This window comes from Varanus komodoensis, unplaced genomic scaffold (assembly GCF_004798865.1).
Source record: "Varanus komodoensis strain SLA01 unplaced genomic scaffold, ASM479886v1 scaffold2, whole genome shotgun sequence".
Taxonomy (NCBI): Eukaryota; Metazoa; Chordata; class Lepidosauria; order Squamata; family Varanidae; genus Varanus; species Varanus komodoensis.
The window spans coordinates 3,905,700-3,919,262 of NW_025335568.1; the positions used below are offsets into that span (position 1 = coordinate 3,905,700).

The window sequence follows — 13,563 nt, forward strand, 5'->3', positions numbered from 1 at the left end:
AAAGTTCAGTGACCATTTTGGTCAAGTGGATTGCTCTGATTCTGTTTTGATCCTGCCCGTGCTCAGGGCCAGAGCAGGAAACAATGCGCAGATTGCATAAATCTGTCAAAGAAAAGGTCATGCACCTCTGGAAGATGGCTGGATGTGAGTCGGGGTCTCCAGGCAGTTGCCCAGCCATGTCACTGCAATTCTCCGGTTGCCATTCAGCCTCTCCTGCTCCGTTTGCAAAAGCCACCCTTCTGGTCCTTGCGGCAGGACCCTCTCTAACAAAGGGGGTGGGATGGAGAAGACAGCAGGAGGGGGAATTGCCCTTTTAGCTCCCTTCAGGCCCCGAAGAGGAAGCTGCTGGTGCAGGCTTGTTCTTCTGTTCCGTAGGACGGTCCAAACGAGACCTAATGGGCTTAAGTGACAGGAGGCCAAGCCCCAGGGGGCTGTGAAGAGAAGGCTCTTGTTGGTAAAAGCCGTTCGACCTAGGGATGCTTTTGCTGGCAGGGCGTGTGCGCACGCCTCGTCACGACGCTCCAGATGCGAGCTGAGGAGCATTGCAGATTGTCCTGCTCGTGTTCGTTTCGTTTTGGATTCCCAGTTCCGTTTGCGCAGATGTATTAATCTGCCCAGCGTCTCCCAGAGAACCAAATGAGCCGCCCTTTAGTCTGTGGTGGGGTTTCCACAAACAAGGACATTTATACACACCTGGGGGAGATTTGTGCAGGTTTGGGGCAAGCTGTGCAAATCCCCCATTTGATTGCAGCTTGAGTGGCGCAGTTCTGTTCGTGCAGAGCGAGTAACCATTGTGAAAGGGAATTGGGCGCAGGAGGCGGCAATGAGATGAGATTGGAAGGGTCGGAGCGATCTCAAGCACGGCTTGTTCACCCGCCTCTGGTCCAGCCCAGGGCCCAGGCAGCAGGTGGAGGTCTCCTCCTCACTCTCCATGTTTCTGCACTCTCATTCTAAGAGACAGACTCCCTTTCTGCCAGACCTTTGCAAACCATTCCTCTTCCCAGCTTGCGGTGGTGCCGTTTCCCTTGCCTCCACCCCATGCCTGCTAAACCCAGGACTTATTTTCAGGGTGCCAGTGGCTGCACTAGGAAGGCACACACCTCGTTGGACAATTTTAATGCTTTTTTATGGCGCCTTTTCTTTTTCACAGTTACATGCGAGGGACCTCTGCAGTCCACACTAACGTTAATAAACTTGAGATCATCTTGACCCTCTGTTCAGCGTTGGGCCTTCCCTCCTCCTCCCAAACAGAGGGCTCAGAAAACAATAACAGTATCCCAATTGACATTCTAAACACACATTTAAATTTGCCCTCTCTTGATACATACCTTTCATACCGATTAAAGTTGGAAAGCCGTTTAAGAATGTCTTTCTTTAAACGCACGCATACGGAAATAGTTCCGCAGCAGCCACGCGCGTCTGCCCTTGAAGGCAGAGAAAGTCAGTTGTGATCTGGCAGTGCGTACTCCAGAGCCTCTGTTCTTTCAGCATCGTACTCGTGCCTGTCCCGAAGTTTTATCTTTTAAAAAACCCTGCTGTAAATCAGCAGTCTTCCAACATGATTTTGGCCAGCCTTTGGATAGCTGGTGCGGCGTGAGCAAATGCGGCGCTCACTGCCTCGATTCTGGGGTGTGGGCGCTTCTGCACTTGCTTTGTGCGTCAGCTCGTTGATGCTCGAACCCCTGAGGTGCTATCGCATCTTGCACATGTTGTAGCAGCTTTTCCACGGCTTGATTTGGATGCCAGGAAGCGCTTCCTGACAGTTAGGACCCCCGGGGTATAGAATGGGCTCCCACAGGAGGTGGTTGAGGCCCCATCGGTGCGGGTGTTCAAGGACAGGCTGGATGTGCACATGGCGGGCATGTCGTGAGCGGAGCCGACTGGAGCCGGGGGTCAGACTAGATGGCCCGGGAGGCCCCTTCTGACTCGCTCTGCTTCTGTGTGTGTGTGTTTTCCTGGAGGAAGTGCCTCCCCGATTGGCCACTCTGTGTGGCTGAGACCAGTGAGGACTCGGGCCCTGGGAACGGAGGGGGGCTCGCCTCCTGGGAACGAACTCTCTGCATGGAGCCCGCCTGTAAGGGGCATGCGCAGCCCCTGGGGCGCTGAAGTGGCAAGAGGACTGCCTTGCTGTGTTGGATCCCTTAGTGGCCGGGCAGTTACACCAGTGAGATCCAACAGGTTCAGCTCATTGAAGCTAGTAAGGGGAAATGTAAAATGTAAAAAGATGCCCTGGGGATCTAGGAAAATATAAGAGGGCGCAGCTGTGACCAGCCCTTCTGTGACATTTTGCGTGGGCAGCATGGCACGAGGATGAAGGGAGAAGGGGTAGCTTCCATGTAGCCTGAAGTGCCTGATCCTGCCTCATCTTGGAAGCTAAGCAGGGTCAGGCCTGGGCAGAAGCGGGATGGGTGACTTGAGTGTATGATTCTATGATTATTGCTGTCAGCTGCCTAGAGAGCTTTGGCTATGGGCAGTATAAAAATGTAATAATAATAATAACAACAGTTGCCTCCCGACAGTACTTCCTTTCAGGGGGCTGTTTGCAGTGGCCAGACCCGTGCCCCCCAAACTAAACCTCGCAGTGCCTCTGGAGCGGAACATGTGCCCTCCCGCCCCTTGAGATCTGGGGCAGAGGCCCTTCTCCGGGAGCCATCCCTGAAAAAGATTAGGAGGGTGACTACCCGGAGGAGGGCCTTTTCTGCGGTGGCACCCCTATTGTGCAATTCGCTCCCCAGAGAGTTCGCCTGGTGCCAACGTTTCTTTCCTTTTGGGGCAGGCAAAACCCTTTTTTATTCTCTCACTATTTTCGTTGCTGATTTGTTTTAATCTGTGGTTCTACACATAATGCTGAATGCTGTGCTACTCTGACTTTTACCTTTATTCTATTTTATTGTTGTTGTGGAGAACCGTCCCCAGACGTGTGTGATGGGACGGTATACAAAAGTTTTAAATAAAATTAATAAACAGAGGGCAGGCACGGTTGACCTGCAGTCTCTCTCTCCTCAAAAGAAGAGGAAGACCCTTGGATACTGGGCAAGAGACCTCCTACGGGGGCTCTCTGCCCCACAGAAAACTTTAATCGGGTGACCTGGCCCAGAGTCTGGGGGAAACTGGCAGTTTCAAATGCACTTAACTTTATACCTTGGCGTGCAACGTCTTGCAATATTCTGGAAGGCAATGTGGGTGTGCTGGAGAGATACTATTTTTGCTTCCTTAAGAGAATAAAAATAGAAGAGCACCTTCTGACGTTTCTCTCATTTTCTCCCCCCAGAAAGCCCACCGGCAGCAATGTCCAGAAATGGGTACTTCTTCGAAGAAACAGGCAAGTAGCATCTTCTGTATGGATATCATTGAAATGCAGCTGTGCATGTGGAGGAGGGTTGGGGGAACCCTCAGTCTGCAAAGTACAGAAGCATCTTGTGGGGAAGACATGCAGGGAGGGGCACCCCCCCCCCCGGTAAGAACTGAGCATTCTGTTTGATTGTTAGCAACTGGAGAATGGACTACCCAAATGTGGAGGAATTGTGCACCTTCCCGTCTTTGAGCTAGGAAAGGTGGGTAACCTCGGGGGGGGGGGGGTTGGGGTCACTTTCCATGCCCACCTCTGCCAGATGCACTCCTGGTGCTGTGTCACTGAATTTTGGGGGAGATTGTGCTGAGGTTCAGGGAGGCTGGCTGTGGCGTGTGACCTGCAGCTGGCCACGTGTGAATCCAGGAAGGAACGTGGCCTATCGAAGTGGCCGTTCAGAAGGTGGTCGGACAGTCTGTCCCTGGCAGACTGGCAGCATCAAGATGGTTGCTGGTTTTTGTCCAGAGGGGATTGCCATGTGTCTTTGGATGCCAGCATCTGGGCAAAGGTGCTTTTAGCTCGAATGTGCAGTGGCGTGGTGAGAAACACTGAAGCACTGATGCTTGTCTTGACCGTCTGCACACCTGCGGCCACAAGACACCCCCAAAATCCAGTTCTTCTTGTTGACCAGTGTCGGTCGAGGCAGCTTTCATCTTAGTAAAGTTTAATTGTTCAGTCCAGAGCAAGCCACCTGAAATTATTTCAGGGGGAAGGGGAAAAACACACTTGGCTGGGAAAATTCGTCTTCCCCCATCTGCTCTGTGCATTTGGTCCAGGGTTCCGTCTCTGCTTACAGGGATCTTGACCTCGGAAAGACCTGGTAACAGCTCTCTGCTCTGAGCCGGTCAGACGGACCCACTCAGAATGCGCTGCTCCCTCTGCTCACACGAGAGGGGTTCCCAGGCAGTCTTGCTTGCACTGCAATGCCCTTGCGTGCTTTTTCTGCTGCTTCACACCCCCAGGATCCACTTGGGTTCCTGCTGGCACGGGATGGACGGAGTGGGCCAAGCAGGGCTTTGTGGACAGCGAGACCTGGCTCAGGTTGACCCCAGACCGTGCTAACTTTGTGTAAATAAAGCCGTTCACGACGCTTGCTCTTGGCTTTTCTTGGAGAACACTCGATTTTTGTTCAGCTGCTGGGACTTTCACATGGCGCCGTTTGTGCTGCAGAAGGAGGCCCCGATGGGAAGCACTGGAGCGGCTGCTCCAAATGGGGCACACCTCTCGTGCCGCGAGGACCCCAGGGGGACGCATTAATTGGTTTTGCTGGCGGTCCGAGGTGGTTCTGCTGCTCCAGGGCACGGCGGCCCCCAGAGAGTTAACAGTTGTTGCCCATCATGTCTCCTCCCTCCCAACTTTCTGGTGGTTGTTTTTCTTCAGTTTGTCGTTTGAGTTTGGTATTTGTATCTTGTTTATAACCCTCTGGATTCTTTGCCTGGCTATGAAATTAATCCAAATGTTTTTCTGAAGTAAATCCTTTCAAGATGGAGCTGGAGATTTCCCTGCTGCATGGCTGCTTTGGCCATCTGCTGAAAACGCATACGCACCGGTTGGAGCATCTTGCAAGTACTTCTAGGGGAAATCCATCTCTTTGGCTCCATTAGTTAAATTGAGCAATAGAGCCGTGCCGCAAATGCCACGATTGATACTGCTGTGTAATAGTGCAGAACAGAAGTGGCCAAAATTCCTAAGCCAAAGAACTTGCTCCTTGACCCTGTGGAGACTTTTGTCTGCAAAAGATGGAATTTGTTTGGGCTGTACACTTCCCTCTCCTCAGCAGTTCTCTTGTTCTGTTTCCTGATGCAGCATTTCTCTTAGTGCTATCGCATAGTTAAACCGGCGGTTCAAATGTACTCAAGTGTCTCAATTCTAAAGGGTCCACTCTGGTTTTATCTGCAGTTTCCTTTAGGTTTGTGGAATGTAACCGTTCTGGGCAATGGGATTCATTGGGATGTACAAGAAATGCATCTGTTTCTTTTGATTTCTTTTATCCCATTGGCATCTTGATTGACCACAGACATGAGCTCAAGCTGTGGTTGAAGCCCATGCATTTGCGAGTGTGTGGTGGGGCTTGTGGAGCCTTCTCCCCACCCCCAGATGCATGCGTCCTTTGGAAGAAGCTGCACAATTCTGAGGATTGTGCTCAGACTCACTTGGCTGAGTGGGAGAAGCGGTGTGCATTTTGCAAAGAGGCTCACAGTGGGTGTGGCATTTGGAAAATACACGACTTTGTTTGGAAAGAAGACATGGCTGTGAGATGGAGCAATCCTGGAGGTGAAATACGGAGAATTTTGCTGGCAGGTGTCTCCTCCCTGCATTACCAGCCTCCGGCTTTTGGAGATTGCGTTGAAGGAGGTTCTCAGAGCGATACAGAACCTTGCCTGAGTTGTTCTGCAGCTTTCCTGGCAGGAACCGCAAAATAAAATATATCAGGTAACATGAGATGTTAGTGTCCACAAGCTGCTTCCTCTGTGTCCGGGCAGATGCTATCATGCACCCTCGGGGTGGTTCGCTGCTCTTTCCCCCTTTGTTCTGCCTTTTCCTCTGTTGCCGCTCTCCAAGCTGAATTCAGCAATAATTGCACACAAAGGTTCCTCAAAGCTTTATATAATGGGATATCATCAACCCATCGGCTCAGCTGCATGGTTGACTGGCTGGGAAGGACTGGCACCTCCTCCATCACGGACCTCTGAATCTCAGAAGAAGAGTGACCCACATCTATCAGCACACAAGTCACAGTTCCCTTGCCCCACAGAAAGTGGGGAAGGTGTAGGAAGCAGTGGTGAAGAGCATGGGACTGGGACTCAGCCGATCCGGGTGCTACTCCCCACTCAGCCATGGAGCCAGCTGGGTGACTTTGGGCCAATCACAACCTCTCAGCCCTACCTACCTACCTCACAGGGTTGTTGTTGTGGGGATAAGATGGAGAACAGGCCACTTAACCACTCAGCCTCTCTGTTGCAGCCTGTGGGATGGCTGCCAGGGGCAACGGCTGTGGGAAGCACTGAGTGCACACTCCGAATCCTTCCCTTTTGCTGTGGCCACGAGCGAGAGAGTGGATGCTTTTCACTTTTAGCAAAGTGTTCTTTGGTATGCTGTCCAGGACTGGACAAACCTCTCCAGAGTTCCAGGCAGGATTCTTTCCCAGCCTTTTCTGGATTAATCCTGCATCAAATCTGGGCCCATCCACACGCGGAGCAGGCATTCTGCTGTTCGTTGCATCGTAACCTACGTTTCTCCCTGATTTAGTCTTCCGAGAATATACCCTGACTTCTGACTTTCTGTTCTTCACAGTAGTGATGAATTGCTGAGTTATTTATCTTCCATTGTGCTAATAAGCAGTCACTGTTGGAAAATTAAAACAGTCCACTCCAGTTTGACCCACAGACTAAGATTTCCATGCGAGGCTCTCTTCCCAGGGGAATTTCCCAATGTGTGGGAAATCCCAGTGGGGCCTGTGACTGTTGTGGGCCTCTTTGTAGAATAACTGGTTTTGATGGGATGCCTAAAGAAAGGACAGGTTTTCATGTCACCCCACACACTGGTTCCAAACTATGCGTTATTGGGAATGAGTCAGCATGCATGGTATAAACTTTGTGGGATAGGGAAATATGCACCTTTCCAACTTGCTGACATTCTCTGAATTCCTCCTAAAAGTTGTTTGCTTTGTTCCTGTTCCAGAATGCAAGCATGTCTTCTCTGTTTGGGAAAAAAACTCCAATTGGGAACAATGTGCATTTTTACAGTGTGCATTTCCCTCGATCAAAAATGTACATTTGCCCCTGTGCACAGAAACATGGAAATGGAGCTCGGGGCCATGGTTGCACCTTTGTGCTGATGCTCATTTTCCAAAGCACGCCCATTCAAATGTGAATGGAAGTTTTGGAAATTGTGAAACATCTCCTAGAATTGTTCTTTTTGTGTTTGCATGATGTGTGAAATAGAACAAAATTCTAGCAAGTGGCGGGTGCTGCCTGCACATTCATTCCTTCTGTGACCGGACTGCACCCTCACTTATTGTTGCTTATTGTTGCATCCAGATCCGCATCTCTGGCTTGGTTCTTCTCATCAAACCGGAGAAACAGTCCAAAGTTAACCAGGTATCTTGTTGCAAGAGAGAGCAAGCTAAGGGTTTAAATTTGAATGCAATGCTAAGGCAACCCAGGAATGGTTTTGCAGGTCCCGCTGCAAAGTTTATGCAGCATTAGATGTTGGCTCTTCGCTCCACTTTGCCCAGATGGAGTCAAACAACTTCCACACAGGGCTGAAAAACTGGAGTGCGGAATCCCAAGCAGACCTGTAGCATCAACCTTTCCTGCTGAACACCCTGTGTTTATTGCACCTGGGCATATATCAGTTTAAAATATTTGAAAAGCCACCCTTTTAAAGAAGCATGCAAACTTTAATCGGATGGATCGTTAACCATAGTTTCAGAGCGAGAATTTGCAATATTTTGAATAACGGAAGAGCACTGTATTGATCTATAATCTTGCTTTCAAGCAGAGCTAATTTTCAAGAAACCTGTAATATCAGAAGGCATTCCTTTGCCCATTCCCTCTCCTCTAACACTGCTTCGCCTAAACTCGTCCGTTTGGCAGAGTGGGGTGGACAAATGCTTTAAATGCAGGTCAAGCAGAATTGGCAGGGATTACTCCCAGGAAAAACACTCCTTTATTCTACTGCCCCATTCCCCATCCTACAAGCAAATAGCACTTGTTTCTTGCAGGTTATAACAGAGGGCTTCTGAATGCTGGTTTCTAGCTTTATCCACCTCTTGTACCAGTTAATTGAAGCTCTGGCACTGAAGCTAGGAGCAGAAACACTTTGAAGGCCAACCTGCATTTTCTCGGTTTAGCTGCAGCAAGGATAACAGCAATACAATAACCGGTTTGTGTAGGCAGGTTTCTTTAGCGCTTGCTGGTTTTGTCAAGAGGATTCAGGGCACAATCCAATGTATATTTTTCACCGTCGTGTGCCGTGAAACCGTCTCTGACATATGGAGGCCTGTGAATGACCCCCGCCCCCAATGCCCTATCCTTGGCAGCCCTGCACAGCTCTTGGAATAGCAAGGCTGTGGCTCCCATTAAGGAATGTCTCTCTCAGGGAGCGCCTGCACCCGTGTGCGCCTACCCGGCCTTGGAGGTCTATGCGGGGGGCCCTCCTGTGTGAGCCCCCCCTTCAGGAGGGGAGAGGGATGGCCACGAGGAGCTGCTCCCCATTTCTGGAATGCTCTCCCCAAAGAGATTCGCCTGGCGCCTTCCTTACCGTCTTTCCGGCACCAGACAAAGACTTTCCTTTTTATAAAATATTTTAATAACGAATGCTGTATTTCCACTTGTATTTTATCGTTATGTTATTTTTACTGAGTTCCCGGTTTTTATTGTGTTTTTATTCTGTAAGTGTGAGCCGCTCAGATGTGCTGTGGCACAATGGCGGGCATTCAAATGTTTTAAATAATTAAATGTATGTTTGCGCAGAAGGTAATCCCATTTCTGGTAGGGCGTGTGTGTGTGTAAGGGACTGTGGCCTCAAGCCACGTCGCTGCCGTGTTGCTCTGTGTCTCCTTCACGTACCGAATGCTCGCGCTGCGTGCTTGGCCCCGTGATGCAGCACCACACGTGGCCTTCAGGATGCTCCAGGCCTGCACCAGTCCAGCTTCCAGCAAGGGGATGTTCATGCCACACGCTCCGTCGGCCTGCCAGCTGCATCGGAAGCTCCTGCACCAGTTCTTGTGTGCACACGTTCTTGTGTGCGCATAATCTGGGATGGGAAGTAGGGCCCCGCAGGGTGCTTTTGCGCCCGCTGAATCTCTTCCACCCCGCGGGTTCCACTGCACAAGGGTCTCTGCCCCTGTGCCTCTACAAGGGCGCTTTGGTGCCTGCAGGGAAAGTGATACGAGTGGAAACGGAAGAGAGTTCCACTGACCAGTCTCCTCTGAGAACTGAGCTTTGCTGACTTTCTCCAGGAGATGCTCAGTCCCCCCCCCCCCACATAAGCGATCAGGGCCCCCACTTGCTGGCGGGAAGCCGCAGGAACAGCAGCTCACAGATGGGCTTGTGGCCATTCAGTGACGCAAGATGGAAGGAATGAGTGGCTTCTGCGGAGTTTGCATCAGCAATACTGCTAGCAACACGTCCACCATGCAAGGTCAGATGTCCCCCTGTTGGGTGTCTTCCCGAGGAGTGTGCTTGAGCTGGGGATGATGGGACATCCTGTCTAAACCTAATCTCTTGTCTAAGCAACATGGCTGAACCTGATGGCCCCCAGGCAGGGGAACCTGCTGGAGGGCCTCAGTGGTGACGGCTTGTGTCTTGGAACAGAGCTGTCTCTTAGGCTGGCCTTCCTTACAACTACAAGTCCAACAATTTGAATTAACCAAAGGAGCTTTTTCGCAGCTCTGCTGATGGTGGCCCTGGGCAGAGTTTGAGGGAGAAATCAAATTGGATGGCTCAGTTAACGATTAAGCAAGACCCAAGCTGGCTCTGCAGTTCTACCCCTGGGATGCATTCAGTGAGGCACCTGGGTTCCAACCAGACCCTGCCTGGATGCTTCTCCTCCTTAAAGGAGAGTTTGAAAAATCGGAATAAATGCACAGCCTGTTTTAAAGTCGCTAGCCAGTTGCCTTCTTTGAGGGTGATCAGCCTTTCTTACAGGCATCCCTCAGTCCAATCCTCCTTGAGAAAAACAACATTCTTTTAATTCCTGTGCTTTTCCTTGGAATGCTTGAGGGCAAAAAGCAGTGCTTGCGGGTTGAGAGTGCCTGGCATCGTCATTCGTGCCATTTGGGATGCGTTCTGCCTGCAGTGACATTCACGACGCAAGGGACCATATGCTCTTGCTGTGCCTTGGCAGAATTTGGCTCCTCGCATTCAAAAAGATGGATATGTTTAGTCCTCCTCCTCCCGTGGTTGGAGAAGATCTTCTGGGCAATGCTGGGCAGAGCCTGCTCGAATTCAGCTGTCCGGTGGTGGAGTAGGAGAAACCACAGGCTGACCCATGGCAGAGATGACGCATGGCTGGCCCCTTGTGGGAGAGCAGCAGCTGGGGTGGCCACGGCTTAGATGCATGAGGAGACCTCATGCACAAGCTCCTCCGGACCGTTCTAGAGCAAGCCATCTGGTTTTATGCCACCAGACGCATGTATTTGCATTTGCTCCATTCGTATCCCCTCTTTCCTCCAAGTGCATCAGGACAGGACCCTTGAGTCTCCTCCTCTCCTTGTTATTCTCACAACGGTCCTGTGAGGAAGGCCAGGCAGGGGATCACGTGAAACTAGGCTTGGAAGGATCCTGGTGGAATCTGTCCCTCTCGCACCGGCAATTTCCTCTTGCGCGTGACCTGGTTTTGCAAAGCCAGCCGAGCCGACAGGAAGCCCACAAACGCTTGCGGAATAAAAATGCATCTGTGGGTGGTGTGAAAGAGGGACGCTGCTTGCGCAGCGCATGGCATGGCATGTGCCCTGTGAGCATGGAACACGCTTGCCAGGAACTTGGGCTTGGGCCCTCTGCAAAATGGATCGGTCCATGGAACCGAGCCCAGGGAATCTGACAGATTCCCACCCGCAGCTGGATTCCCACCCATCCCTACCGATCCCAGGTTTAAATCCTCACAAGGCCACACAACTCTGCTGTCTTTCAGTTTAGCATCTCTGTACAGGGCAGGAAGGAGCGCTGGATTCTGCCTTAGCTCAGATTAAGCTGTGGGCTGATCTGTCTCGATATTTTCTGCTCCAGACAGCAGCTTGGGTAGACCGAGTTGCACTAATCCTTTCTTTCCGGTTCCTTTCTCTGAAGATACCAGGAACTGAAACGGGGGCTTGTGGCCAGCCTGCTGGGCCTTGCAGTCGCCCGGCATGCAGCAGTGGGCCATCCAGTGGGATTTGGCCTCCACTGGGCTCCGTGTTTGCAGGTCCTGATCAGGGCAAACTTGGGTCAAGAGCTGGACATACTTCAGGCAACACAACTAGATAGGTGCTGGGCAATTTTGTGGCCTCCTTCCCAGCTCCAAAGAATTTGTACAGGTTCTTAGAGAATTGCATGGTGTAGAAACGCAAGTAGTACATAAACGCTGATAGCACACACTTCCCAGGACAACCTGCTTCAGGGAAATCTCCTCTTGCTTTTCACTTAGCACGGTGGTGTCCCACTGTGACCATCAGGTCCTCTGTTTCTGGGATGTCCAGGCATCTCTTACACTTAATCATACAGCCACAAGGTCTGTTAAGCTCACCCTGGAAGAATTGTCCTCAGAAGAGGACTGGACCTCTTGGAACAAGCTCTCCCCAGACCAGCCAATGCCAGAAGAGCAGGAGGAGTCTGGGCGCTTGGGGAATCTGGCCACAGGGCCATCCCTGCGAGGGGCCGGGGGCTCAGTCCCTGAGGCAGAGGGTAAGAACCCCCAGAATGGTGTTGTCTCAAGGAGCAGGCCACCGGGGCTTCCCCGAAGAGGACTGCGTGTTCATAAAGGAGGACTCCAAAGGAAACGCTCCTCACTTGCCTGAGGCTGAGCCTGGAAGGCTCTGGCCATTTGCAAGCCTTCTGTTTCAGCCTAGGCTGGGTTGTAGACAGTGTGCAGTTCCAGGGCCTTGCAGCTCGTGCTCTTGATCTCGCCTTGCAGCTGTGCCAGGACGCTTGCCTGCATCTTGACCACTCCTGTCTTAGCCTGATCCATTGACTTCACCAGGTTGTTGACCTGCCGTTTGGATTGGCCCATAATTTTCCCGATTGCCGAGTTGGATTCAGCAACAGCCAGAGGCTCTCTCTCTCACGCTCCCCGTGTGCGCGCGCGAAAAGAAGATTCTGTCTATAAGAAATGCTCCCCCCCATTCAATTCAGAGAGACGCAGAATATGGACATGATAAATAGGCACGGCAGAATATGGATGGCTGCTGCTTTATCTGCTCTATTAACACCCTCCCTTCCCAGTGATTGTGTCCATACAAGAAGTACACTTTTCCTCTTGCTTATTTGAAGGCCTGCCCAAGGGAAGCATCTCTGCGATCTAAAAGCTGCCTGGACTTTGGTGGATTTTATTTGCTAGCAAAGAGTTTGTCTTGGTGGCATGTTTGTGTCTTGAGAGGTGGCTTGCTTGTTGCGATGATCCTTAGAGGCCTCGTCGAGCCCGTGTCCCTTCGTGATTTGGGATCAGGAGCATGGGTTTTTCTTGTGCCATATCCTCACCTACAGCGTTTTGCTGTTTGCTCCTGTGGGGGAAATCTAGCAATGTAGGAGAAATCAATTTCAGTTTGGTTTTGGTGTGCTTTCACCCAATTTACCCCTTCTGGATGGAATGTGGACTTGGATGTAGTCTTGCAATTGAAGTCTGAATGTTTTGATCTTTGATTTGTGGACAAAACCAATATTTGGTCAACAGCATATATACTTTTGTAATCTATGCTTGCAAAACTGAGCACCTTTGAACAATGAGCACAATTACGCTTCAGTCAGCTGGAAGAGGATGCACACAACACAAGTATACATTTGGGGAAATAAACACAGATTTTCATCTTCACAGAGGTGGTTGAAGCCCCAACGGTGAGGATGTTCAAGGATAGGCTGGACATGCACATGGTAGCTATGTCCTGAGCGGAGCTGGCTGGAGCCGGGGGTCAGACTAGATGGCCCAGGAGACCCCTTCTGACTCACCCTTGTTTCTGTGTTTCATGCAACAAAAAACCCCCACAGGTCACAATCCTATAGCAGCTCACGTCACAGCATGTTTCAGGATGGAATTTGGAGATCTTTGGCAGGCTGCAGAAGGGTCTGGAATACTTTCCCACCAGGAAGTCAGGCCCTGTAGCAGGAAGCAGCTGGAAAAACTGGAACAGGGTAGGAAGTTTCCCCTCCAGACCTGCTGCTTCAGGAAGGTAGGAGTCTGCAAACTTCTTGCAGTGGACTCCACCAGGTCTGTGGCAGGTGGTGCCATGTGGGAGCAAGCCGTCACCCACGGTGGTCTCCAGCACTCATTGTGTGACCCCCACAAGCCATGATCTTGTTCTTCATCTTTACCATGGAGGGAGTGACAGCATCTCTGAGGAAGAGGCGATCTGCTGAGCAGCAGCCGCATCTTATACAAGCCTGATGGCCCCATCTGTGTTGCAAAGCAACCCTCGGAGGTAGGGTAGCCACTAGCCTGTTGCCCAAAGAGAGGAGCAGTCTCACTAGAAAAGAGGAGCCCAATTTCTGTACTGTTCGCATATGATTGATTGATTGATT

The 13,563-nt window shown here is 51.0% G+C and overlaps 1 protein-coding gene across 1 annotated transcript in view; it reads left to right on the forward strand.

Annotated features, from left to right (window-relative positions):
* The window catches only part of SLC4A11 (solute carrier family 4 member 11), a 146,302-nt gene that overhangs the window by 38,490 nt on the left and 94,249 nt on the right, over nucleotides 1-13,563 (forward strand). Inside the window, exon 2 of the mRNA XM_044428340.1 lies at nucleotides 3,272-3,322. Within this exon, the coding sequence (XP_044284275.1) occupies nucleotides 3,272-3,322 (51 nt within the window). The remainder of the gene's footprint in view (nucleotides 1-3,271; nucleotides 3,323-13,563) is intronic.